At 54.1% G+C, this 24,491-nt stretch overlaps 2 protein-coding genes across 2 annotated transcripts; one reads left to right on the forward strand and one right to left on the reverse strand.

Annotated features, from left to right (window-relative positions):
• The first annotated feature begins 1,256 nt into the window (after positions 1-1,256).
• On the forward strand, positions 1,257-22,017 carry KASH5 (KASH domain containing 5). Its single transcript, XM_021004227.2, is given in 21 exon segments — positions 1,257-1,469; positions 2,174-2,312; positions 10,466-10,570; positions 10,944-11,130; positions 11,438-11,490; positions 12,013-12,064; positions 12,504-12,665; positions 13,126-13,243; positions 13,648-13,698; positions 15,017-15,094; positions 15,573-15,629; positions 15,896-15,955; positions 16,210-16,274; positions 16,421-16,496; positions 17,250-17,343; positions 17,345-17,367; positions 17,849-17,904; positions 18,598-18,676; positions 20,539-20,603; positions 20,869-20,991; positions 21,079-22,017. Coding segments are annotated over 20 exon segments (1,716 nt in total). The 5' UTR covers positions 1,257-1,469; positions 2,174-2,245; the 3' UTR covers positions 21,224-22,017.
• Positions 22,018-22,520: 503 nt separating this feature from the next.
• Positions 22,521-24,405, reverse strand: PTH2 (parathyroid hormone 2). Its single transcript, XM_078146713.1, is given in 3 exon segments — positions 22,521-22,668; positions 22,671-22,812; positions 23,309-24,405. Coding segments are annotated over 3 exon segments (450 nt in total). The 5' UTR covers positions 23,476-24,405; the 3' UTR covers positions 22,521-22,527.
• Positions 24,406-24,491: the final 86 nt, after the last annotated feature.

Consider the following 24,491-nt stretch of genomic DNA (forward strand, 5'->3'; position numbering starts at 1 on the left):
CCTGCCATAAAGAATTCCCTTTGTCTCCCTTATCCTGCCTGTGTCATGAGATCTTTTCTTGACCTGTCTCTCTTTAACTCCCATAAAACTTCTAAAATTATCTTGTAAGCAATCATCTTCTTCATCCTGTCCTTATAAAACTGTCCCTGTCCCTCTTTAAGTTGCTAATCCTCTTTCCAGGGCTAGCCCGCTGCTTTTGGGTCAATAAAGCTCCCAGTGGTTACAGAGAAGGTCTAAGGGAATTCTTTCACACCTGAACCAGCTCTCCCAACTCTAAACCTCAACAATATCTATTCACTTTTTCAGGGTAGGAGGATAAGCCTCCCTGATCTAAACATCACAGGAGGAAGGGGAAATTATATTCCCACACTCCAGCTTGCCTGCTCTTGCTTCTCTTGTAGAAATTACACCCAGCTCCTAGCTTACCACTAGGCCATTTTGGTGCTCAGCTCCCTGTCCCAGCAGACCTTTCGATGCTTTGGGGGGCTGGCACCAAGGGGTTCTGGGAGTGCTCACCTGGGGCCATCCTACCCAACCCCCACAGCTTCCTTCACCAAATCTGGTATGGCCAAAGGAACCAGAAAGCTGAGGGAAGATGGAACTGCTCCTTGGAGACCCTAGAATCCGAGCATTCGAAGAGATGAGTGGATGGGGCAGGTCATGGAGGGAATCTTTGTTGAATTGTTGAAACAAAAGCTGGGAAAACTCCATTTATTCCTAAAGGGAGAGTCCTTGGAAATCAGAGACCCATTGGGTGGCTGGGAGTTACTTGAACTGTTTGTTAAAGGGGGCATGGTGTTCCCACCATGGGGATATGTTGCACTTTGAATGGGTCTGGGGGTGGGCGGTGAAAAACTGTGGGACCCTTCTATTCACGGAGCTGAGCAACTCTTGTGTTTTCCAAGGAACACTGCAGGAAACAGTGGGTACACAAGGGTGGGGGGAATCCCCAGCTCCGGGGGGAGCCCCCGCCCCTAAAGCGAAGGGCGGGGGTAATTCTTTCCTGCCTCGCCCCGGGGCTAAGCTTAGCAGCCAAGTCTCCCTTTAAATTCCCTGGCATGTTCTAAAGAATCCCTTGCCCAGGCAAGATGGGGACCCTGCCGGGGACTGAGAAGAAGCGGCGAGGAAAAAGGACGGCCCCAAACGGCCCAATAGAAATTTTTTCCCCGCCCCCCTTTGGGAAGGACAGGGGAAGGAGAAGGAGAGGTTTTGCGCAGGCGCGAGCCTTGGCCGTGACGCATGCGCATGACTTGGCAACGGTTGCTGAGCACACTACTCCTGCGTCTGCGCCCTGCCTCCACCTGGGGGGCGCTCGAAGCGGGAAGCACAATGAACACGGGGCGCATGCGTATGCACGACGGCCGCCGCTTCGACGCCCCAGGCTTGTTGATTCGGGCGGGAAAAGGCCTCGCGCCCGGCACCGGCTTCCACCTTCCGGCCAGTTGTTGAAGCCCAAGCTGGGCGGCAGGGTGAGGGGCGAGCTCCTCACTGTGACTGTCAGAGAGAGGGGGGAGCCGGGGACCCTAAGACCACCAGGGAGAGAGGAAACCCCAAACCTGGCAGAGGGGGGTCCCCAAACTCTGTGAGAAGGGCCCCCAAGCCTGTCGGAGAGGGGAACCCCAGACCTTGTGAGAAAGGGCCCCCAAGCCTGTCGGAGAGGCTTCCAGTCCTGTTATAAAGGGGCCCAAATAGTGTTGGTGAAATCCCCCAGCCTGTTAAGAGACCCCCCAGATCTGGTCAGAGAGAGGCCCCACATTGTCAGAAATGGCCCAAAATGTTGCCAGAGACCTCAAAGACTCTTATGGGTAGATGCCCCCTGCCAGGCCCTGCCAGGACCAGGGTCAGAGAGACCCCCAGCCTCTTAGACTGGGAGTGGCCTCCAGATCCTGACAGGAAGGAACATCCCCTCCCAACCCTCAAGAAAGAGCCCCAGAGAGGCCCCTGAGGTCCCCCCAATCCTGTGGGTGAAAGAACCCCGAGGTCCTTCAGCGCCACCCCCTCCCACGTGAGAGCAAGGCCCAGCCCAGGCCCCAGGCACTGATGGAGAAGGGAGAACAGGCTCTGGATAATGATCTTAACTCAGTTAAGGCCAACAGGCCATAATTAAGATGGTAGATGGGGGTGCAGACCGGGCGTGGGTCGGGGCCTCAGTCTTGGTCTCTGTTCTTAACAGGGAAACTGACCATCATCTGCCCCTGAGCCTGCCAGCCCCTTCCCCTCTCAAGACGCTGGGAAGCGGGGGTCCATGGATATCTTGCAGAGCCAGGGGGCTGACACCCAAGTCCCCAGACCCACCAGCCTGATGCCAGAAAGTAGGTAACTCGTTGTGGCCTCCCAAAGTGGGGCTGGCGGGGGCCTGAGAACCTCTGGAGGTTGGCCCCAGAAGGGACTCATGCCAACAGGTGGTGGGAGACAGCTGGCTCAGCTCCTTGGGGCCTGAGGCAGGGGTGCGGGGTGGGGTGGGGGCATCATAGTGGGCCCTGGGATACAAAGAAGAAACGAAAGAGAATGAAGGGATGAAGCAGCCCACTGTGCTAGGTGAGAAGGGCCAAGCACTAAGGCAGAAGTGTGGGTGTAGGCGAGGGCCAGGATCCAAAAAGGCCCTGTGGAGGAAGGGCACCCAAGCTAGCCTGGAAGGGAGCCGGTAAGCACAGGGGAGGTAAAGGCCTAGAGGTGGGAGATGGAATGATGAGGTCAGGGAACAGGGTAATGTAGTGATCACTTATCCCCTGTTAGATGTGCCCAGTGGTGCCTCTGGAAGCTGTGGGTCCAAGCCAGGGGCTTCTCTCTGAGAACCCTGGCCCTGTCTCTTTTGAGCTGTGCCACCTTGGGCCCATACCTTATTTTAGCTGAACCCCAATTTCCTTCTCAGCCAATTGAAGCATTTTTACTCTTAGGTGAGCAAGTTACTTTCTCTGGGCCTCAGTTTCCTGGCACGTAAATTAAGGAACGACCTCTAATGAGTCTTGGGAAGAAGTCCTTAGGGGATGAATCTGGGGAGTGAGCCAAGGCAAGGGATTCTGTGGGGCCCAGATGCTGGCCATTATCTGGTGTGTATCCAGGTCCTACGTGGAGTCGGAGTGAATGAGCGGGTCCCAGCCACTGCCCCCTGTGACGCTTCTGACAGCATCCAAGCAGACAGGCTCTGAGGTGGAAGGACCAGGGTCTGTAGTCATATTGCTGGTGGGGAGGCCACAGGGATAAAGAGCATGAGGACCAGTAGCCAAAGGGGAGACTTTTTCAAATGACCCAGGAAAGCAGTACATGTGCAGGGGAGCTTCAGCTGCCTCTTCTAACTGGGGAAGGCTTAAGTGTTATCATGGGGCTGGGGCCTGGCCTGGCCTCAATTTCTCCACATGTAGAAAGAGAGGTGAATGTCTACTGCTTTATTGCCTCTTGGGCTCACTTTGCAGAAGTCCAGTAGAAGCAAAAGCTCTTTGAGATGCTGTAGTCCTAATTCTCTCCACTTCCTGGCCGTGACCTTGCCACTTAACCTCTCAGGTTAACCTCAATTAACCTTGGGAAGATCTCAGTTTTCCCTGTAAAATGGCAGGTAGACTAGCTCTAAATGTCCATGGCCTCTCCTCTTTCCAGCTCTAACACTAAGATACTAGACCCCTCAGACCAGGGAGTTTGTCTGGGTGTAAGGGGCCCTGTGCCTGCAGAGGGCATATAGAGACAGCAGGCCTGAGCTAGGCTGGGCAAGGGCCTTCAGAGTCCCTCCCTCCTGACCCTCCAGACCCCTGGAGTAGGGGGAGGGGTTCAGGGAACATCTCTGCCCAGGTCTCTGCCTGTCAAGTGTCTGACCCAAAGCCAGCATGGGTGGTGTTGGACCAGAGGGGAAGTTCGGGAAGTGCACTTTAAGTCATTCTCACAAACTGGGGCAGAAATAATGGCAACCTTGGGAAATGGGGAGGGGAAGTCCCCATTTTACCTCAGAATTTGTAATAGCAGAAAAGAAAGCAAGGTATAGTCTGACCCTCTAGCTTTGACAGAGCAGATCAAAAATGGTTCAGACAAAGGATAGGTAACATCTCTTTGCATACAATTCTATAGTTGGTCCAGGAGGGGTGGTAGGCTCCTGAGAATGAAATTCTGAAGATACAAAGGGAAATTTTTGGGGGGGTGAGGCAATAGGGTGAAGTGACTTGCCCAAGGTCACACAGCTAGTAATTGTCAAGTGTCTGAGGTCAGATTTGAACACAGGTCTTCCTGAATCCAGTGCTCTACCCATTGTGCCATTTAGCTGCCCCTGGAAATGTTTCTGATGAAGAAGAAAAGACAATGTCATGTAAATAGATGCAGGTCTTGGAAAGAAGAGCCAACCAATTTAGATTTCATAAAGATATCAGTAGAAGGTGGAAACAAGCATATGTAACCAAAGATGCACATGAAATCATTGGAGACATCAGTATTGAAGTTCAGAGTGAGCTGAGGCTGACAATAAATGCTAAAGACAGTGGAGCTGGGGTTTCTGTCTGGAAAGGGGCAAAGAGGAGGACCAAGGAAGGAATAAGATCACTGCTCATTGTGAATGGAATGGTGATAATGTATTGAGGTGGGGGGGAGTTACTCAACTCTTTTTTTTTTCTGTTTGCCCCATCAAAAAGAATGATCTTGAATTGGAAAGAATAGTGCAAAACTGGTTAATAGGGTATTGAAATCCAAGATAAGTAAAGAGTGGCCTTTGAGGAGTTCCAAGTCATTGAGTGCAGATGAATAATATCCCAGAACATTGAAAGAACTGTATGGCATACATTAAATGTAAATGCTGGCTACCAGTCGGTGACGGAGAAGACTGGAGAACAGGTGTCTCCGTTTTCAACAAAGAGAAGAAAATGGAGTGTACAGACTTGTATAGTCAGTGAGACTGACTTGAACATCTGTCCTGATATTGAAGGGTTTGTTAAACATCCTGAGCAGGAAGCAGTGGTGACAGAGCCTCATAGGTTCCTCAAGAATATTTCATGCACATCCTCACTTCCTTGTTTGACAGGGTTATTCTATTAGTAGATGTGAGGAATGTGGTGGGAAAGCTTACCAAGATTTTAGCAAGATTTGGCAGTCTCACATGCTAACTGATTAGATGAAGAGATGTGGGCTAGACCATACAGTACAGCAGAGTGTTTTCAGAACAGGTTGTACTACCACACCCAAGGAATAGGCATGAGTTATTCTAGATTGACCTAGGAAGAGGTCTTTAATGGAGAACCCTAGGAATTTGTGCTAGTTAACATTTTTATTAATGACTTGACTAAAGACATAAATGACATGTGTATCAAGTTTGTAGATGGCACCAAGTTGGGAAGGATAGCAGACACAGTGGGTGAAAATCAATAAACATTTATTCATCACCTGTTGCATACTAGGCAGTATGCTAAGTGCTTTGGATACAAAAATAAAAATGAAAGGAGCTTATACTCCATGAGGTCATGTAAATATATACAAATAAATACATTAGCAGATGAGGAGCGGTCAGGAAGAGTTTTGTATAGAAGGTATTGCTTGAGCTGAGTTTTGAAAGAAATGGGATTTTTTCATTCTTCTTTTTGAGACAATCAAGTTTAAGTGACTTGCCCAAGGTCACACAGCTAGTAAGTATCTGAAGCCTGCTTTAAACTTCAAGGGCTGGTGCTCTAGCCACTGCGCCACCCAGCTGCCCCAGACAGTGGGATTTTAAGAGGTGGAGGTGAAGAAGACGTGGCCTCTAACCGGTTCCCAGTTCAAAGGCACTGAGACTAGAAATGGAATGATGTATGTGAGGAACACCAAGGCCAGTCTGTCTGGACCTCAGAATTCCAGAAGGGAAATAATGTTTAACAGGGTTGGAAAGGCAGACTGAAGCTCGGTTGTGAAGGGTTTTAAAAACAAGACAAGAGTTTATCTGGATTCGCTGGCCTCTGAGCTTCTTCCAACTCTCCAGTTCCGTGACCCTGTGATATTTGATCCTAACAGCAATAAATAGCCGTTGGAATTTGTTGAGTAGAGGAGACACCTGCACATTAGGAAGATCTCTTTGGCAGCTGCGTGGAACATAAATTGGAGAGACTTGAAATGGGGAGACCAATCAGGAGGCTAGTGTGATAGTCTTGGCAAGAGAAGATGAGTGCAGGGGCTTGGTGAATACAGAGAAGGAACAGATAGGGAAAGTGCTGTGAAGGTCAGTTGTCTGTGAACTTGTGGATTGACTGGATATGTGGGAGTGAGGGAGAGTGAAGAGTCCAGAAGGACTCCAAGGTTGCGAACCTGAGTCACTGGAAGGATGGTGATGCCTTCAATAAAAACAGGGAAATTTGGAAGAGGGGTGGGTTTGGGGGAAAAGATAATAAGTTCTGTTTTGGACGGGTTGAATCTTCGGTGCCTGCCAGACATCCAGCACAGCTTAAGATGTGTAATTGGAGAGACAATTCTCAATATTTAGCTCAGGGAGTCATCTGCTTAGAATGAAACCCATGAAAGCTGCTGAGGTCACCAAGTGAGAAAGTATAAAGAAGAGAAGAGAAGAGAAGTGGGTTAGGGTAGGAGAAGAGCCACAGGAAAGAAGCACACCATGAATAGTAGAGTCCTTGATTTCAAGCTGGAAGATATTTTACAGACAACTTAGTCCACCCCCACCCCCATGGGGAACTAAGGCTGGCTCAGTCACGCAGGTAGTAAGTAACAGAGCTGGAATTGGAATTCAGGCTCTCTGCCCCCCAACCCAGCACGGGGAGAGGGAACTGAGGAGTCACCAGACCAGTATGAAGGAAGAGAGGATAGAGTCTCTACAAGGCTCTCCTGGATGCCCACTGCAGGAACGAGGGGTCCTGAGTGGCAAATAAAGATCCAAAAAGTCATGCCAGGCTAGAAAACAAACAGAGATAATGCCAAGCCTTAAACAAGTTTGGAACGTGAACAAGAGCGAGATGGAAGGCTTGGGGCTCTGTGGCACTTCACCTGCAGAAGATCTGGGGGTGATAGTGAGCTGCCTTTTCAGGAAGCATTGTGATGAGACCGCCGCCAAATCGAATGGGATCTTCAGGTGCATTGACCATGGCCCCCAGCCCAGCCCGACCACATCTGGAGCATCCTGTTCTGTTCCAAGGACAGCATTTCAGGAACAGCACTGGTAGACAAGAGACCTGTCCTGTGAAGGAACTGAACATGTTAAACTCAGAGAAGAGAAGACTTAAGGGCACAAAAGAGCTGGATTTTATGCATTTGAAAGATTAATTAGCTTGTTTTGCATGGCCACAGAGGGCAAAACTAGGAATGATAAGTGGAAGTTACTGAGAAGCAGGTTTAGGCTGAATCTTAGGGAAAATTTCCCAACAGTTAGAGCTATCCAAATATGGAACAGGCTGCCCCGGAGGTAGTGGGTTCCCCCTCACCAGGGGTGTAGCAGGCATTGTTCTAGGCAGTAGGGGCAGAAAGACAAAAGTGAAATCAGTCCTTGCTGGCCTCTAGGTTGGACTCAGTGAGCTCGAGTTCTAACACTCTGTGATTCTGAGTGTGCACAAAGACACAGAGAAACACAGACACAAGGATGGGGTGGGGAGAAACAGAGTCATAAGTGAGAGACAAAGATTGAAAAGTTTGTGTTGTGGGGGAGAAAGAAACAGGAGAGACAGATGGAGGAGAGAGCTGGGGGAGATGTGGAGGTGGGAGCAATGTGGACAGGATGAACACAGAAAAAGGAGACACAGAGAAGAAAGAGTCAAAGACAAGGAAGATGAGTGCAGGGACATGTGAGACAGATGGAGGTATCATGAAGACAAGGAAATTAGCACAGATATGTGGACCAAGAAAAACAGATAAAAGAGATTGTCAGAAAGGTGGGAGATACCTGCAGTGAGAGGAAACATGTCCTAGGCTTAGGAAGTGGGCCTCTGAAGATGGGAAAGGGTGAGAGCTAAGAGAAATGAGGAAAGGATGTACAACTTGTGTTCAGCTGAGGAGTGGAGCACAGCGATGGATCTGAGACCCACATATGAAGGAGATGACCCAGAGATGACCCGGAGATGGGAGACGGGCACACACATAGGAAAAGACATGAATATTGACCTATCAGAGATGGGTAGGGAGGGAAGAGACATCTTAAATACCAGGAGATAGGAGAGTCCTTGGCTCTACTCCAAGGATCCCTCTCCCTGCCTGCCTGCCTGCCTCAATTTCTGAGTTGATGACGTCTGGACAGAGCAGAACACAGCTGGACGATATAAGGAGAGATCCAGGTCAGGGGCTGGGGTCAGACAGCCGGAGACAGTTCCGCCAGGGATCAATGTAGTCTTCCCGACAGTTATTGGATTGTTCTTGCTGCTTAGGGCTCTCGGCTCCTGCCAGTATCCTGTGCTCCTGACCTGCCCACCTCCATGCCTACTAGCAGAGATTTTCAAGGGTCCTGTTGACTATGGCAAGAGGGATGAAAACGAGCCAGATAGTCCCCTCCTCTACTCTTTCTTCCTCTACCCTTTCTTGGGGGACATTATTTGTCACTATCCCCTCATTCCTCGTGTCCTCCATTGGCCCACATTTTCAGGAAGGTATTTGGGTCTGATGGATGGCTTGGTCCAGGGGTGGGGAACCTGTGGCCTTGAGGTCCTCAAGTGCAGCCCTTTGACTGAATCCAAACTTCACAAAACAAATCCCCTTAATAAAAGGATTTGTTCTGTAAAACTTGGACCCAGTCAAAAGGCCGCACCCAAGGACCTAGAAGGCCACAGGTTCCCCACTTCTGGCTTGGTCTGACCTCAGGCAGGATTAGTCAGTCAACAAACATTTATCGAGTACATGCTATGTGCCAGGCACTGTGCTAAGTTCTGGGATACAAAGAAAAGGGGAAAATAGTCCCTGTTCTCCAGGAGCTCATGGTCTAATGGGGGAGATGTACGGAGGATGTCTTGGAGAGAGTCAATAGAGGGAAGGCCTAGAATGAAAGAGAACCAGGAAAGGCTTCTTATAGATGATGGGATTTAGCTGGGACTTAGGGAAACCTGGTAGAGACAAGGAGGGAGAGTTCTAGGCATGGGGGACAGCCAGAGGAGATACCTGGAGTGGAGAGATGGGGGCCCTTGTGTGAAGAGTAAAGCCTTCAGACTGGAAGGGCAGGAGTGGCAGGTTCTAAAAGCTTTGAATACCAAGCACAGGGTTTTCTGTTTGATTCTGGAGGTGATAGGGAGCTGCTGGAGTTATTGTTGAGAGTGGAGAACTTGGTCATGTTCCTTCTTTTTTAGGAAGATCAGTTTGGAGGTTGAGCACAGGATTGCCTGGAATGGGGAGATCTGAGGTAGAAAGACCAGGGATAAGGTGGCTTATATCCAGGGGCTTATATCAGAGAAGTGGCCATGTCCAAGGAGGGAAAGCAGTGTGTACAAGAGGCATCATGAGGGGAAAATCAACAGACCTTGGCAACAGATTGGCTGTGGATAGGATGAGAGAGAGTGATGAGTCAGAGATGATATTGGGTTTTTTAGCTTAGGCAACTGGGAAGATGGTGTTGCCCTTAACAGTAACAGGGAAGTTTGGAAGAGGGAATGCTTTGGGGGGAAAGATAACAAGTACATTTTGGGGCACATTAAGCTGTTTCTGGATCATCACATTGGGCAGTCCAGTAGGCAAATGGAGATGTAAGTCTGAAAGTCAGCAGAGAAGTCAGGGCCAGATAAGCAGATGCGAGAATCATCAGTATAGGGATAGTAATCAAATCCCTGGGAGCTGAGGAGATCCCCAAGTGAAGTGCCAAGAGAGAATAGAGAAGAGGGCTCAGGACAGACGCTGAGGGATGCCTATGATGAGAGGGCCTGATTTGGAGGAGGCTCCAGCAAAAGAGGCAGAGAAGGATCAGTCAAAGGTGGAGGAGGAGAACTGGGGAGGAGGTGGGGAAGAGAGAGAGAAGGAGAGAGAGGGAAGGAGAGAGAAGGAGAGAGAGGGAAGGAGAGAGAAGGAGAGAGAGGGAAGGAGAGGGGGAGAGGAGGCAAGGGACAGAGAAGGAGATGGGGGGAGGGGGAGAAAGAGACAGAGAGAGGTGTCCCAAAAACCTTCTCTAAGAAGAAAGAATCAAGACGAGTGATGAACAGTGTCCAGGGCTACAGAGAGGTCAAGAGGGCGTAAGCATTAAGAAAAGACAATTACCCTGGTAACTTTAAAGAGAGTTTGAAAGAGTGAAGAGGAAGGAAGTGGAGACACAGATTAGAGATGGCCCTCTCCAGGAGTTTAGCCAATAAAGTCAGGGGAGGTATGGAATGGTGGTGATTGGGGTGAAATGATGGAGTGCAGGTTTTTTGAGGCTGAGGGAGACAAGGCAGCAGGGAAGCGGCCAATAGAAGGGATGAGATGGAAGACAAGTGAAGGTAGGGGTGAACGGGGGTGGAGATCTGCTAGAGAAGATAGAAGGAATGGGATCACTGGTGAATGTAGATGGATTGGGCAGTGGAGCGTAACAAAACTCTCCCTATCTTTGCCCTTCACATCTCGCTTCTGTCCTTAGTGGTGCCTTGGGATCCACCTGAGGACTGGGGGTTTGGAACCACACTCAGCCTGGAGGAGCAGGTGCTCAACTCCACTTTTGAAGCTTGTGACTCAGAGAAGAAAGGTGAGAAGAGGGTACACTGGGAGATCATGGGGATGAGAAGGGCCTGGACTGAGAATCTTGGGGCAGAGGGGATAGAATGTGGAATTCTAGTGTAACATAGCTGACCCGGCCTGGGGACCTTTAGAGGGAAGTACTTGACTGAGCTGGCTGACCTGGTTGAGAGAACAGGGTGAAACTGAGGTCCAGGCGGGAAGAAGCCCTGGCAGGGGAGGAGAAGGATGGGGTGTCTTCGGGAATTGGATGCCCTGGGAATACTTAGGATTGGACCAGAGGACCCTTTGGGGAAGAGGTTGGCCAGGCCTGGGGATCCCTGGGAAAACCAGGGGGAGAGCCAAGCCTGAACTTAGCCCAGGCCCCTCCCTGCTATCCCCAGGTGTGGTAGCTGTGGGTCAGGTTCTGGCGTACCTGGAAGCAGTCACAGGGCGGGGTCCCCAGGACAGTGACCTATGCAGCCTGGCCCAAGCCCTGGACCCCAATGGGGAGGGCCCTGCTGCCACTGTAGACCGGGCCACTTTCTTCAACATCATGCAGGGCTGGATCGCCACCTGCCAGCTGGGGCCGTGGGTACCACCTCTTGTTCACCTTCTCTTCTCCCTGGGCCCCAACCCTCTGTCTGACTCCAGGTCCTCCTATGGAAGCCCAGGATGGGTTAGGAGGTGGAAAGGGGGGCACCAGTCCCTGTCCATCCATCATCTTTGTCTCTCCTCCCTGCCCTTCATCCTTTCCATATGGGCCTGAGCTCTCACTCACCATCTGGCCTCCCTCTCCATCCTGCTGGGCCTCCTCCTTTGGCCTAGGCTTTCCTCCTGCTGCTAGCCCAGGAGGGCTGGGCCTGCAGGCTTTCTGAGCTTCCTCTCTCTGCTGCAGGGGATTAGATCGAGAGGAGGAGGCAGCCGTGGAACCCAGCCTCCTGCCATCTGGTGAGGACTCTATTTATAGCCTGAAGCAGGCACGGTCAGGGTCAGACAGCAGGGGGGACTTCCCAGGGAGCCCCTGAGGCCCTACAAGGAAGGGGCCCTCCCCTTCCTGCATTCTAACCCCTCCAGAGCCTTGGTCGAAGGGCTGGTCCACTCTGCCTGTCCCCCATCCCTTCTGGGCCCTCCTTACTCCTGCTGCTAGGCCTTACCCCCATTCCATAGCTTAGTACAGCGGAAAGAGCATTGCGTTTAGAATCTTAAGACCTTTTGTCTGCTACCTGCTTTGACCCAAGGAAAATCTCTCCCCCTCTCATCTGTGAAATGAGTTTACACTAGATGCCTCCTAATGTTCCTTCTAGCCCTAAATCCTCTGATTTCCTGTGCCCCATTCACCTCCTAGAGAAAGCCTCAATCTGTCTCAATCTGTAGGGCCTAGCTCCTTGACCTTGGGGGTCAGAGGCTCTCCCAGTCAGTGCCTGGGCTATGCTCATGGTCTCCTGGGTGTCTGTGTCCATGTTGCCTTAGGAGACCCTGCCCAACTGGAGAGCTTTGGAGGCGAGGAACCTGGGCCTGAGCTGTAAGTAGGCCTAGAAGGGAACCACTGGGGAAGCAGTAGCATTTCTTAAGCACTGGCTTTGTACCAGGAGCTATGCTGGTGGTAAAGATAAAGGCACAGAAGTTAGTCTAGGCCTCCAAGGAGCCAAAGGGAGACACACACACACACACACAACACACACACACACACACACACACACACACACACGCAAGGTAAGCTCAGGCATGAAGGTGCTCAGCCCCTTGGCTCTTGGCAAACACCAGGGGCAGGGGGAGGAGAGGAAAATAGAGACAAGCAGAGAGCGAGGTCTCCTAAACCTGGCGGAGCCATGTTCACATGGCCAAAGCCTGGGTAATGTCAACCCATAGAAAAGCCAACCCCCCTCTCAGAGATGGGGTCCCAGAAAGGGGAAGCAGAAGACTGACCCTGATGACCACACTGTCCCCCCTTTGCCCCACAGGCCAGCCACAGCTGAACTGCTTAGCAGTCTGGAGGAGCTGGAACTCAGCAATCGGAGGCTAGCAAGTGAGAACGCCAAGCTACAGAGAAGTGTGGAGACAGCTGATGAGGGGGCCGCCCGAATGGGGGAGGAGCTGGCCTGCCTTCGAAAGCAACTCCGCAGGTACGAAGCTCCAAACACCCTAGGGGACCCAAGACCTTCCCATCCTGTTTCAACCCCTGGATGCTCGAGGAATTCCGCTCCCTTTGAGACCTTCTCCCCAGGAACCTCTCAGTCCCCGCAGTTCTGACCTCCTCTAGGGGGATTGCCTGCTCTACTTCTCCTGGAAAACTTTAGGGTTCCTACTCTACCCTGACCTTCCACACAGTTCTCTCATCCACACTTCCTCTGGGGGGGGGCACAGTATGGCCCTTGATGACCATCTCTTCTGACCTCCCCAAGTGTCTTGAATAACTCCCAGGGCCCTGATATCTGAGATCCCCTAGTGGCTATTAACTTTCCCCCAGGGTCTCCTCCAGTTGTGCCCCCTTCCCACTTTGTCTCTCACCCTAACTTTCCTCCCAACATTCCCCATTAGCGCCCATTTGACTCCTGCACCTCTCCCTTATCTTTCCTGCCTCAGTTCCCAGCAGGTTTTGCAGTTTGCCAAGGCTGTGGATGAAGAACTGGAAGATATGAAGAGTCTGGCCAAGAGCCTAGAGGAGAAGAATCACAGCCTTGTGGCCCAGGCCCGGCAGGCAGTGAGCAGGGGTCCCAGGGGGGTCTGTCCTTGCCCCAGGGGCTGAAGGAAAGCCCTTGCCCATCCTTCCCCTGGCCCCAGGCCTCTACCACTGGCATAGAGCCTCCCAACACTCCTCCAAGAGAGCTTTTCAGGGGATAGATGGACAAGTGGGTGACTGGGGGAAGGAGAAGGAGATGAGACCCTGGGGCCAAGTATGCAGTGGGGAGGCATGCAGTCAGGTCAGTCCTCTCGGGGAGCACTTGACAGGTCTCTCTACTCCTCCTCTCGCTGCTGCGGGCTAGCCCAGCTCCGTGTGGCTCTAAGCCCGAGTGCCACAAAGGCCCTTCAGTCTGGCTTGGGATGGGAGGGCCAGGCCCAGGGCCCCCAGTGATGGGCTTCAGTTTTCCCGTGCTCCCTGGGCAGGAGAGAGAACAGCAGCAGCTGATGGCTGAGGTGGAGACACTGCAGGAGGAGGTAGGCCCGGGAAGTGAGGGAGGGCTGTGGGCAGGGGCTAAAAGCTACCAACAGAGCCTCACCAGGGGAAAAAGCAGTCATCGTCTTCCTCCGTCTGCAGGATTAACCTTCTCACTGTCCCTAGACAGCCAACCACTGGTTTATGGGTTCGCCAATTTCTGAGGCATAAATCCTCCCATTGAAAACTTACCATCAGCTCTCGGGAGCTGGTGAGAGCTGGCTCCAGCACAGGCCTGGCATCCCCTGTCTTCAGGAGGGCAGAGGACAGTCCCAGCCTCCCAGTTCAAGGTTCATACCAAACCAGGGGCCACCTCAGGCCAGGAGAGAGCTGTCCATGGATTCATCAAGTCACAGAATTAGGGCTGGAAGGGGCTGAGAAATCAGAAAGCCCTATTCTAGAAGACAAAACCCAGGCCCAAGGAAGGGAAAACTGGTGTCCAAAGTCATACAGTAAGTTAGGGACTCTTAAGTCTTCCGGGTCAATCCTGTCATTTTGTCAATGAGAAAACTGAGTCCCGGAGAGGTAGGTCAAGGGCACAAGGTTCCAGAAGTGATGAGAAGCAAAGCCAGGCCTCGAACACAGGTTGTCAGACTCCAAGGCCACTATGCCCCCAGAGCTGCTGAGCTGCTATTGAATAAAGCAGAGTAATCTTCGTGTTAGTCCGAGGTGCTATTGGAGTTACCCGGAGCCCCAGTGAAGAGGCAGCCACTGCCAGGCCACATGGTCCTGGAGAAATAGGAAAAGCCCAGCATGTGTTTGTAGGGCCCAGGCTGCCTCCAGTAACTCCCTGCTGCTGTCACACAGGATGATGCTCACATTGGGTCACTGCAGAGAGATCCTAGAGGGCCACTGGGACCCCCGAGCTGAGAGCGGGAAGGCACCTGACCCACAAGTGAAGGCAGGCTGGCTCAGGTCCGGTCCTGCCACTTCATGAGACCAGAGGCAAGGGTGATCCTGGGGCCTCGATAGCCTGACTCTGAGATCGAGTCCTTCAGACCAGTGCTGAGGTGATGAGACCAGAGTAATTAAGGAATAGCTGACCACCTCCCCCACCCATACCTGCTCCTGCCAGCTGGGCAGGTGGTGACTCAGCAACCTGGCCACCCCATCCTTCCCCTGCCCTTCACCAAGCAGCCTGAGGCAGTGGAGGAAGATGACACTGTAGGGAGCTGGCTAGGAGCCCGGCCTGTGCAGGCCTCTGAATGAGGGGAGGTCCAGAGGCCTGAGGCACACTGCTTCTCATTCTTCCCTGGAGCCATCCTCCATCTCCTGGGCTTCAGGAGTCTCCAACCTGCTCTTTTCTCTGTGTCCTGCCAGAATGGAAAACTGCTGGCCGAGAGGGACGGTGTGAAGAAGAGAAGTGAGGAGCTGGCTGTGGAGAAGGAGGCCTTGAGGGTACTCTCCCCTTTGGGCCCACACTCTGCCTCAAGCCAGGTCCCCCACACTGAGGAGACCCTGGTCTAGGAGAGATGGTGGAATGAATGTTCAACAGGGCTAGTGGCCTCATTTTACAGATGGAGAAACTGAGGCCCAGGAAGGGAAAGAGACTTGCCCAAAGTCACACAGCTGCTAAGTGGCAAGTGCTGAGATTGGACCCAGGTCTCCTGACTCCAAATTCTGGCTATTCCTGGCTGCCTTCTCTAAGGACTGACCATGCTAAACTCACTGGTGGGAGGATGGGGCAGTGGGGCGGAGTCTTAGAGGATGGCAGCTGACATGGGAAGGTTTGAAGGCAAGGCTGCTGGAGGTTGTCCTAATGGGGCACACACCCCAGAGGAGCTGGGGGGTGGGAGGGAGGACAAGTTGACCTCCTGGGGGCTTCAGGTTAAGCTCGGGCATGAACAGATGGACTGGCTCCTCTCCCTCCCTGCAGCGTCAGCTGTGTGAGTATGAGAGCCTCATTTGCCATCGAGACACTATCCTTTCTGAGGTGAGTGGGGTGGAGGAAGTGGGGGGGGCGGTTAGCATGCCAGGTGGGCCACCCCTCCCCTCCTCCTCCTGCTCAGTCTCACCCTGAGGTGAGAGGACTAGAGGACAAGGGCTCACACAGTATGGACAGAGGCCAAGGCTTCTCCACTTGGCCCTTCTCCCAGGCTCCACCTACCCATTAAGTCGAGGACCCAGGGCACCAGGCCCTGGCTAGTCTTCCACACCCACTCCCCTTCAGTGACTGTGGTCTGCTTCTGGGTTTGCCAGCGGACAAATCGGACAGAGAATCTGACTGAGGCCTTGGAGGAGTATAGGGCCACAATCCAGGTGGGTCCCTGGCCCCTGGGCTGCTCCCCACTCTACTTCCCTTGGGAACTGCCCTGTCCCCATCTCAGTCTTTGTACTTCTGGAAGGTAGCTGTCTAACAATGGGCCGGAAAGGGTGTCCAAGCAGAGGCTCAGGGACCTCTGATCCAGAATGGGGACCGTAGAGAGGACCCCTACACTGGGTGAGAGGTTGGACCGGAAGAGGAGGGGAGAGCCGGGTTGTTGGGGAAGGTGCTTATACTCCCTCCACCCTAGGAGCTGAAACAGAAAATCTCCCACCTGGAAGAACAGCTGAGTCAGAGCCGGCAGGGGCCTGAGGGGTGAGTGAGAGAGGAGACAGGGGAGGCCTGTCCCAGCTCTAGCCCCTAGGGAGAGGCCCCTGGGGCAGCAACAGGACAGGACGATTCAGACTAGGAAGCCCAGGGGAGGGTGGAGGGCCAGACCGACTTCTCAATGGTCTGACCAGGTTTCAAGAAGGGACCCAAGAACTAGCTGGCGGATGGATAAAGTCACTGCGCTTGGAGATGGAGGCCATTCAGCAGGTGAGACTGTCCCCCACTAAGGAGGGGCACAGGTGCAGCCCTAGCTCCCCCAGGCTGCCCTGACCAGCCACAGGTCTTTGCCTGAAGTCTGTGACCAGCCCCTTCCCCTCCAATGTGAATCAGTGTCCTGACCTCTGGCCTGCAGGAGGTCAGCCAAGGATGTGGGCCCCTGTCTTTGTAGAAAACCCTCAGAGAAGGCTGGACCATGGCTCCATCCCTCCCCTAGGGCTGGGGCCATCTAGGACAAGGAGAATAGAGGGGGCTAGTAAGCCCAGCTGCTGCCCCCTCAGCCTGCCCCTGACATGAGCTTCACCCCTGACTCTGCCTCCTGGCCCAATGTGGCCCCAGCCCAGCTTCTGGCCCTAACTTGAACCCCCACCAATGACCCCCTCCTGAGCCCTGACTCAGGCCTCATTCCCATCCCCCCAGCTGTAACCATCCCAAACCCTGGCTCTCTCTATTACTATGCCTTTCCCTAATCCCCAGACCACTATCCCAAGGCTCCAGCTCTGGGTCCAGACTTCTGCCCCTTTCAGTGTCTGGTTCTAGCCTGCCCCTCTCACTCTTCCAGCCCAGCCTCATCCCTTTCTCTATCTCCTGCCCAAAGTCAACCCCAACCCCCAACCCCATCTGTTTCCTCTCCATCGCTATCTTTATGTCTATCTCCCCCATGCCAGTGATGACCCCCCTTTCCCAGTCCCTCTCTGATCTTGGCCTGAACCTGTCCTCATCATTTCCCTCATTCTCTCTCAGAGACAAGAGATGGGTGCAGGCCTTCTCAACCCTCTGTGTGGTTCTCAGCCGTGGGGAGAGCCCCTGGATGGAATGGGAGGAGCTGGGGGTCCTGGGTAGACCCCTAGCTGAGGAGCTGGTGAGTCAGGAGTGGGGGCTTCTGGGACTCCGGAGCCTGGAGTCAGGGGAAGGTAGATTATTCTAGACTTGGGAGGGGATATGATTTCTGTGACAGAGGCTTTTCGATCAAGCAGCAGGCTTACTCTGTCTTGGTTTAGTGCCCTAGAATAGGGGCACTTAGCATTGTTTTGTATCATGGACTCCTTTGGCATCTGATAAAGCCCACGGATCCCTTCTCCTAATGATCTCAAATACAGAAAACAATATACATGGGATTAGAAAGGAACTAATTACACTGAAATGCAGTTATCGGAATTAAAAATAACCAAGTTCCGGGAGCCCAGGTTATGAAGCCCTTGGCTAGAGGGTCGAGGGACAGGGGAGTTTTCTGAGCTGGAGGCTGGGAAGTAGCTGGGGATGTGGCTAAGGAGAGCAGTCAAAGCAGAGGAATGGAGTGGGGTCTCCATGCTGACCCACCCCCCACCCCATTCCCTTCCCAGATAACTGTCCGAGAGAAGTCAAGTGACTCCCTGAGCAGCTGGGAGGAGAATTCCTGGTGAGGATTCAGCCTGCATTACCCTGCCTCAGCTTCTCCTGTCCCTGTCAGGCTGTCCGGCCCCAGCCCATTCAGGGATCCACCTCAGACCCCCCCTTAGTGCTTTACCTTGGCGCCCCGGCCCTCAGATACCAGGAGTCATGCCGCCGCCCCCCCACCCATAACCAGCCTGGCCCAGCTGCATGCCTCTGAGCTCCACCCCCCACATCAGCTCTGACTCCCTCCACTGTCATGCTCCCCCCTCCTCGGCCAAGTTCCTTCCTGCAATGCATCTAATAGGGCTGCGTTGGCTGCTAATTGGACTTGTCTGCCAGCTGAGATGGGGCTGTGTAGGGGTCCCAGAGAGGCGATCCTCCCACTAGCATTAGGTGCTCTGCTCCCTAAGGGAGTCAGTATATAGGCCTGGGGCCCATGGGAGGATGGGGGACCCTGAAACTGGGGTCTCTGAGGGTTTGAGGGCTGAGGCGCAGATGCTCGGATCCCACAGGAAGTAAAATGGGACTGACTGAGACCTCTCTGGGAGGAGCTGGGCTTTATTGGAAAGAAGGTGGATGAGCCTTGGGGGCTATTAGTGATTCAAGGGTCCCAGAAGGGGAAGGGGTTCTGTTAGGCTGGGGAGAAGGAGCAGAGAATGAAGGAGAAAGCAATAGCTAAGGCTGAAGGAGGCTGGGATCACCTTGGGTCCTTCCACAGGTCAGCTGGAGAGAAGGGCAGCTGCGGACAATGGGACCATCAAAGAGCTGGCAAGGAGGGGAGAAGGCCCCAAGATGTGGTATGGAGGCCCCAGCCCCTCTCTTTCCAATGACTCCACAGATGGACATGGTTGTTTGTATATACACACACGCGCGCGCACACACACACACACGCACGCACGCACGCACGCACGCACGCGCACACACACACCCCCCAGCTCCTGATGTGCTGAGGGCTGGATAATAAGGCACTCAATGCCTCTAATGAGCCCGAATGCACAGCAGGGGTCGGGGAATCTGAATGATCGTGGGAGGCAAGTCTGGTCCCAAGGGAACCTCCCCCAACCCCTTCCAACACCCAGATAAACACATATTCGAGCGCGTGCACACACACACACAGACACACACATGCACGCATGCACGCACACGCGCACACACACACACACACACACACACACACGACCCTTAGGTACGTCTGAGAGTGTCAATACGTCAAAAGCAGGCAGGCGAACAGCTGCCCACAGAGCTCCCTGGGCCCTGGGCCTGGCAGCACAGACTGGACACAGGGAAGGAAGGGCCCAGAGCTGTGGAGGAAAGCCGGCACTGAGTGCTGGCTTTTCTGCTTCATGGCAGGACTGGGCAAGTGGCTTCTCAATTTCCTCACCTGCAAAGTGAGGTTAAATGAAATGATCTCCCGGGTGTGGAAGGCAGTGGCAGGCTGGGCTTGCAGACCACGGGCATGGCCAGGTCTAGCTTGTGATTGGCAGCCATGGGGCTGCTTGACATCAGCCCAGCTTCCTGAAGACATCTAGTGGGCCCCCCAACCTCAGGAGCCTTCCACTCCCAGGCTGCCTGGGAGAGAAATATAGTTCAGCTAAGGCATAATCCCTGCCCTCAGGGAGCTCCCAATCACTACAGGGGTAGGACCCTCTAACTCTGTCTAACATTATATAGTATGGGTGCATCTGAGGGCCAGTGGGGAGAGCAGTGAAAGGGTCCACTCCAAGTGAGGGCAGGGGGCAACAACTCTGGACCAGAAGAGCAAGGTGGGGTCCTGAAGGAAATGGCACAGTGTGGAGCAAAAAAAGCAGAGCCCTGAATTTGGAGGCCAAGCCCTTACCCAGTTAGCCTCCATTTCTCTGTTTGTAAAAGCCTCTTGATGGGAAGGCATTCAGCAAGCAGAGAGGAGAAGGAGGGCATTCTAAGTACAGGGAACACATCGATTGTGTGAACAAAGGCCCAGAGACTGGAGATGCCAAGCCACCAAGGATGCTTCATTTGCCTGGGACCTGCAGAATTGGAGGAGGGCTGGGCTGTTTGACCTTGACTCAGTGGGCAAGCGGGCTTGGGCCAGATCTGTAACTAGAAGGAGGATTCTGAGAGCTGGTGAAGGTCATGTGGCATAGGGGAAAGAGATCCCGGGGGCAGTGTGCCATGGCTCCAATCCCCTGTCCCACTTATGTGATCTTGGGTCCTCAGTTTCCTTGTGTATAAAAGGAGGGGGGTGGATTCTATGCCCTGGGGTCCTTTCCATCACTGCAGTTGTAAGTGCAAAGAATAACTCAGAGGGACGGGACTAGAGGTAAGGAGCCTTGTAGAAGGCTATACTATGCCTGGGGTAGGTGATGATTAGGATCTGTAGCAGGGAGGGGCCTATGGGAAGAGAAGGAGGGAAGGGTCATGAAAGAAAGATGTTTGGAAACAAAATTAGAAACTGAGGCAGGGAAACATGGAGGGGGAAGCCTTAGGACTTGAAAGCTGACTGGGGAGTGAGGGCAAGACGAGTCCAAGGCAACCCCCAGATTTGGGATGTGGGAGCCTTGGGGCCTGGCGGAGGATGGCAGTGTTACTGTTACTTTGGGGCAACTAGCTCTGGGGCAGTCTACAGTGGCTCCTGGGCAGCCCACGTAGGCACCTCATGTCAGCCTCTTTGCTCCCTCAGACTGGACACCCAGCTACCCTTGGGAGCCCACAACCTGGAGACAGGCTATGCCCTGATGCTGGCAGGTGAGGAAACTAGGCAGGGGCTGGAAGGGGAATGGATGTGAGGCCCTGGCTGGATGAACACTGCGCTGTGTGTAGCAAGAGGCTAGATGAGGGGCCAGAGTACCTGGGCTCTGCTGCTTGGTATCTGTGTGGCTTGGGCAAGCCTTCATTTCCTCTCTCTAGGTCTCCTTTTCCCATCTGTAAAAGGAGACGGCTGCCCTAAATGATTTATCAGATCCCATGTTCTGTAAGTGCTGAGGGTGCCCTTGGCTTCCTTCCCTCTCAGCAGTCCTAGTGATGCAGCCCCCCATCAGGCCTTGGAGCCTGTAAAGAGCCAACTGGTTTCAGCTGGGAGGAGGACAAACTGGGACCAGATCCATCCCACCTCCTTAGCTGCCCAGAGACTCAGGTAAGCTGCCCCTGGGCTCCCAGCTATGGGGTAGGGGTCCAGGTCAGCCCCCAGACTGTTACCTCTGGCTGTGTCTGCTTCTTCCAGGACCCGAAGCCTTCCACTGACCCAGCCCCCCATCCTGGGCCTGCTGTTACTGCTGCTGCTGCTCTTTGCTCTCGTCCTGGCCTTCTCTCGGCCTCTGGCCTGGCCCCACCTCCAACTGAGTTACCGCCAGCCCCCACCAGTGTGAACCCCCAGCACAGTTTCTGACCCAATAAACTGCCTCCATGCCCCCAGCCTGGCTCTGAGTGCTGTTCCTGGGGGGCACCTCTGAGGGCTCCATACTCCTTAAAGAGGCTCTCAGGACATTGGAGACTGTCACTGCTATACTGTTCTGTGTGCCCTGGAGTTAACTGTGTCACTTCTTAGGAATGGGAGTCTGCACTCAACTTGGAGGTCCTCATTCCTGCATCCCCCAAGATATCCAGGGTCAGGAGAAGGAATGCTGAATGTAGAGCCATAAGGCCTGAGTTCAAATGCTGGTTCTGCCCCTTAGGGCCCCTGCCTTCTCCAAGTTTCTTCTGTGAGAGGAGGGTTGTGAGCTCGTGACCTCTCAGGCCCCTCCTAGGATGTCCCGGCAGGAAAGGACTTTCAGGATCATCTAGCCCAACTCCTTCATCCTACAGCTGGGGAAACTGAGACCAGGAGATCTGATTCTCCTACCTAAGAACATTCCATGGACGGTAACCCTAGAATCTCATTCAGGGTTTAGGCAACTTTGACGTGCACGTCTGTGTGCCAGTACAACCAATTAACTCCCTCCGTTCTGAGTCTGGAGTTTTCTTTGGGTCAATAAGAAAGCCGTTGGTGCCCACCTGAACCACCTTTGGACTTCCTAGGTTGGGCAAAGTCAACTGGGAGCATCGCTATCAGATAGCTGGTGATACCCACTTTCTCATGCCTCCCGGAGGATTTCGGTGCCCTCTCAATCCCACCTCCCTCCGGGTACCCTGAGAGCCAGCCTCCCCCCCCCCACTATATCCATCCCACCGGTGTTCCAGTCTGTGCTGGGGGGTGGGGAGGGCGGTGTTTAGGAAGGGCAAGAGAAAAACGCGCCCTGGCAGGCTCAGGTGCACAGGTTCAGAAAACCAGAAACAGACCGAGAACCTTGGAAAGCAAGAGACAAGCAGAGAAGAGATGGGGAACGGAGTCAGAGAAAAAAGTCAGAAGAGAAAGGAAACAGAAAAAAGGGTAGGCTGAGCTAGAGACGAGAAAGAGACCCAGAAAGCCAGAGGCAATGGGACTGAAGAAAAGGAGACGCCCACCCAGGGCCACAGAGAGGGACGCAGGCCCGGGGAGGCAAGCACACCGGCACAAGACGGGCTGACGGAAACGTGGCTCACACGGGCAGCGGGAGGCCCCGGACGAGGACAGGGGTGAGGCAGCTCGGCCCCCGGGCTCCCCTCTCCCCAGACTTCCCTCCCCAGCGCAATAAAAGCACACGAGGCTGAGAAAAGACGAGGAACTTTTATTGGGGAAAGGGGGAGTTCAGCGTCAGTCGGCGGCCGCATCGCTGACCACCAGGAGCTTGTGCATGTAAGAATTGAGCCAGCGGCGCCGCTCCAGGGCGGCCAGCAGCCGCGCCCGCTCTCGAAAAGCCGCGTCGTCCGCCACCACCAGGCGCCGCTGGGGTCCGGCGCTCGGGCTGGGCCCTGGGGACGGGGCTCGAGATGGGGGCGGGGTCCGGGGGCCCCGGCGGGGCCTGCCTCTCCGGTCAGCTGAAGGCTCCAGTCTCGCAGGGTCAGAGAAGCGGGAGGCTGGACCCATGGGAGCCACGAGCTGCAGGGTCGGGAGGGAGGGGGAGTGAGATGGGCACCCAGGCTCCCCGCCCAGTTTCCCCCAACCCGATCCGTCTCACAAAGGAAGGAGACCACGGCCCTCGAAGTCTGGGGTCACGCTCCTGCCTCCCCAGCGTGGCTCCTCGTCCCTTTCCCTCTCTGAGCTCCCCCCGCCCCAGCCCCAGCTCAGTGTGTCCCCCCAGTTCCCTCCAGAATCTCCTGCTTTCAAGCCGTCCTTGGTGTTTGGTTCTTCTGTCACTCTGAGAGTGTCTCTCAGCTTCTCCGCCTCTGATTCTCCCTCAGTTTTGCTGTGTTGCTATCTCTCGGCGTCTCTTTGCATCTCTCTTCCTATCTGTCACACCTCACGCTCTCAGCCTCTCTGTTGTCTGTACGTCTCTCAACCCCTGTAACTCTGCGAGTCCAAGGTTCCTGTGTACCTCTGAGGGTCTCTGTGTATGGCCTAGGAGAGTATCTCTGGTCCGCACCCCCATACCCACCTGGGGCTCTCAGAGAGGGGCAAAACAGCCCCGGTGGCTCCGGGGATCCCAGGCAGCAGTAGCAGCAGCAGCAGCAGCAGCAGCAGCCCGCACCGGCGGCGCTCCCGGCTCTTGGGGTTCTCCATCACCTGTGGGGGACACAAGTCTTGCTCAGCGGCTCCGCCCATCTCTCCAATCCCCCTCCAGTCTTCTAGCAGGTCCAGCCCGTACCCGTCTTGTTCCGTCCTGAGCGAGGCGCAGCCTATCTCCGCCACCCTCAAAGCCCTTATAAAGGCCCTCGCTGACGCAGTCCCGGGCCGGGCAGGGCCGCAGGGTCACGCCGCCCCCAGCCTCATTAGGCTCTGCCGCCGGTAATGAGCAGCCGAGAGCGGGGGAGGCCAAGCGAGTCCGAGCCGGAGTCGAGCCTTAATTGGGCCCGGGAGGGGCCAGGGCTGGGGTGGGGAGGCGGGGATGGCAAGAAAGAGAGAAATGAGGGGACAGGTAGAGAGACAAAGGGACAGAGAAGGAAGCAAGCAGAGAGACGGGAATGGGTGGCTAGAGGGAGACACAAATAAGTTAGCAAGAAAGAATCATCACGAAAGACTGGTTCGACGTTCAGACCAGCAGAGAGGGAAGCACATGGGGAGACAGACCATAGAGGAACCACCAGGAAGAGCAAGAGAGGGGCGGTCAGGCAGCCATGGCTAGACACGGGTCCGATAGAGAAAAAAACTAAGGAACGGAGAGGGAGAAAAGTGCAAAAGGAGGGAGGGACACTGAAGGACAGGGAGAAAGAGATGGTCCGACGACAGGGTCCGGTAACAGTACCAACAGGTCTATAGTGGGAGTGATATACAGGAGACTGCCGGCTTTGGGAAGCCGGGGTGGGGTGGAGTGGGGTGGGGGAGCGCAAGAGGCTTCTTCTCCCTGACCCTTGTAAACCACCCACCCCAAGCCACATCTCAGGGCTTATGCAAGTCTAGGCGTGACATCTCCGCTGCCCAGTAGAAATGTAACCGCCAAGTGGACCCACGATTCGCTACAAGGTCCCAACAGCAAGGCTGAGAAATGGAAAGAGGGAATAACATCTGGATCCCCCAAGAAAGAGGGAGGGAAAGAACGCCTGGGCCCCCCAGCATGAGGCTGAACACTATCCAGGAAGTCTTTCCCGCCCCCTTCCCAGCTCCCTTTAAGAACAGGCTCG

Source organism: Phascolarctos cinereus, unplaced genomic scaffold, assembly GCF_003287225.1.
Source record: "Phascolarctos cinereus isolate Bilbo 61053 unplaced genomic scaffold, phaCin_HiC Scaffold_726;HRSCAF=1367, whole genome shotgun sequence".
Classification (NCBI taxonomy): domain Eukaryota; kingdom Metazoa; phylum Chordata; class Mammalia; order Diprotodontia; family Phascolarctidae; genus Phascolarctos; species Phascolarctos cinereus.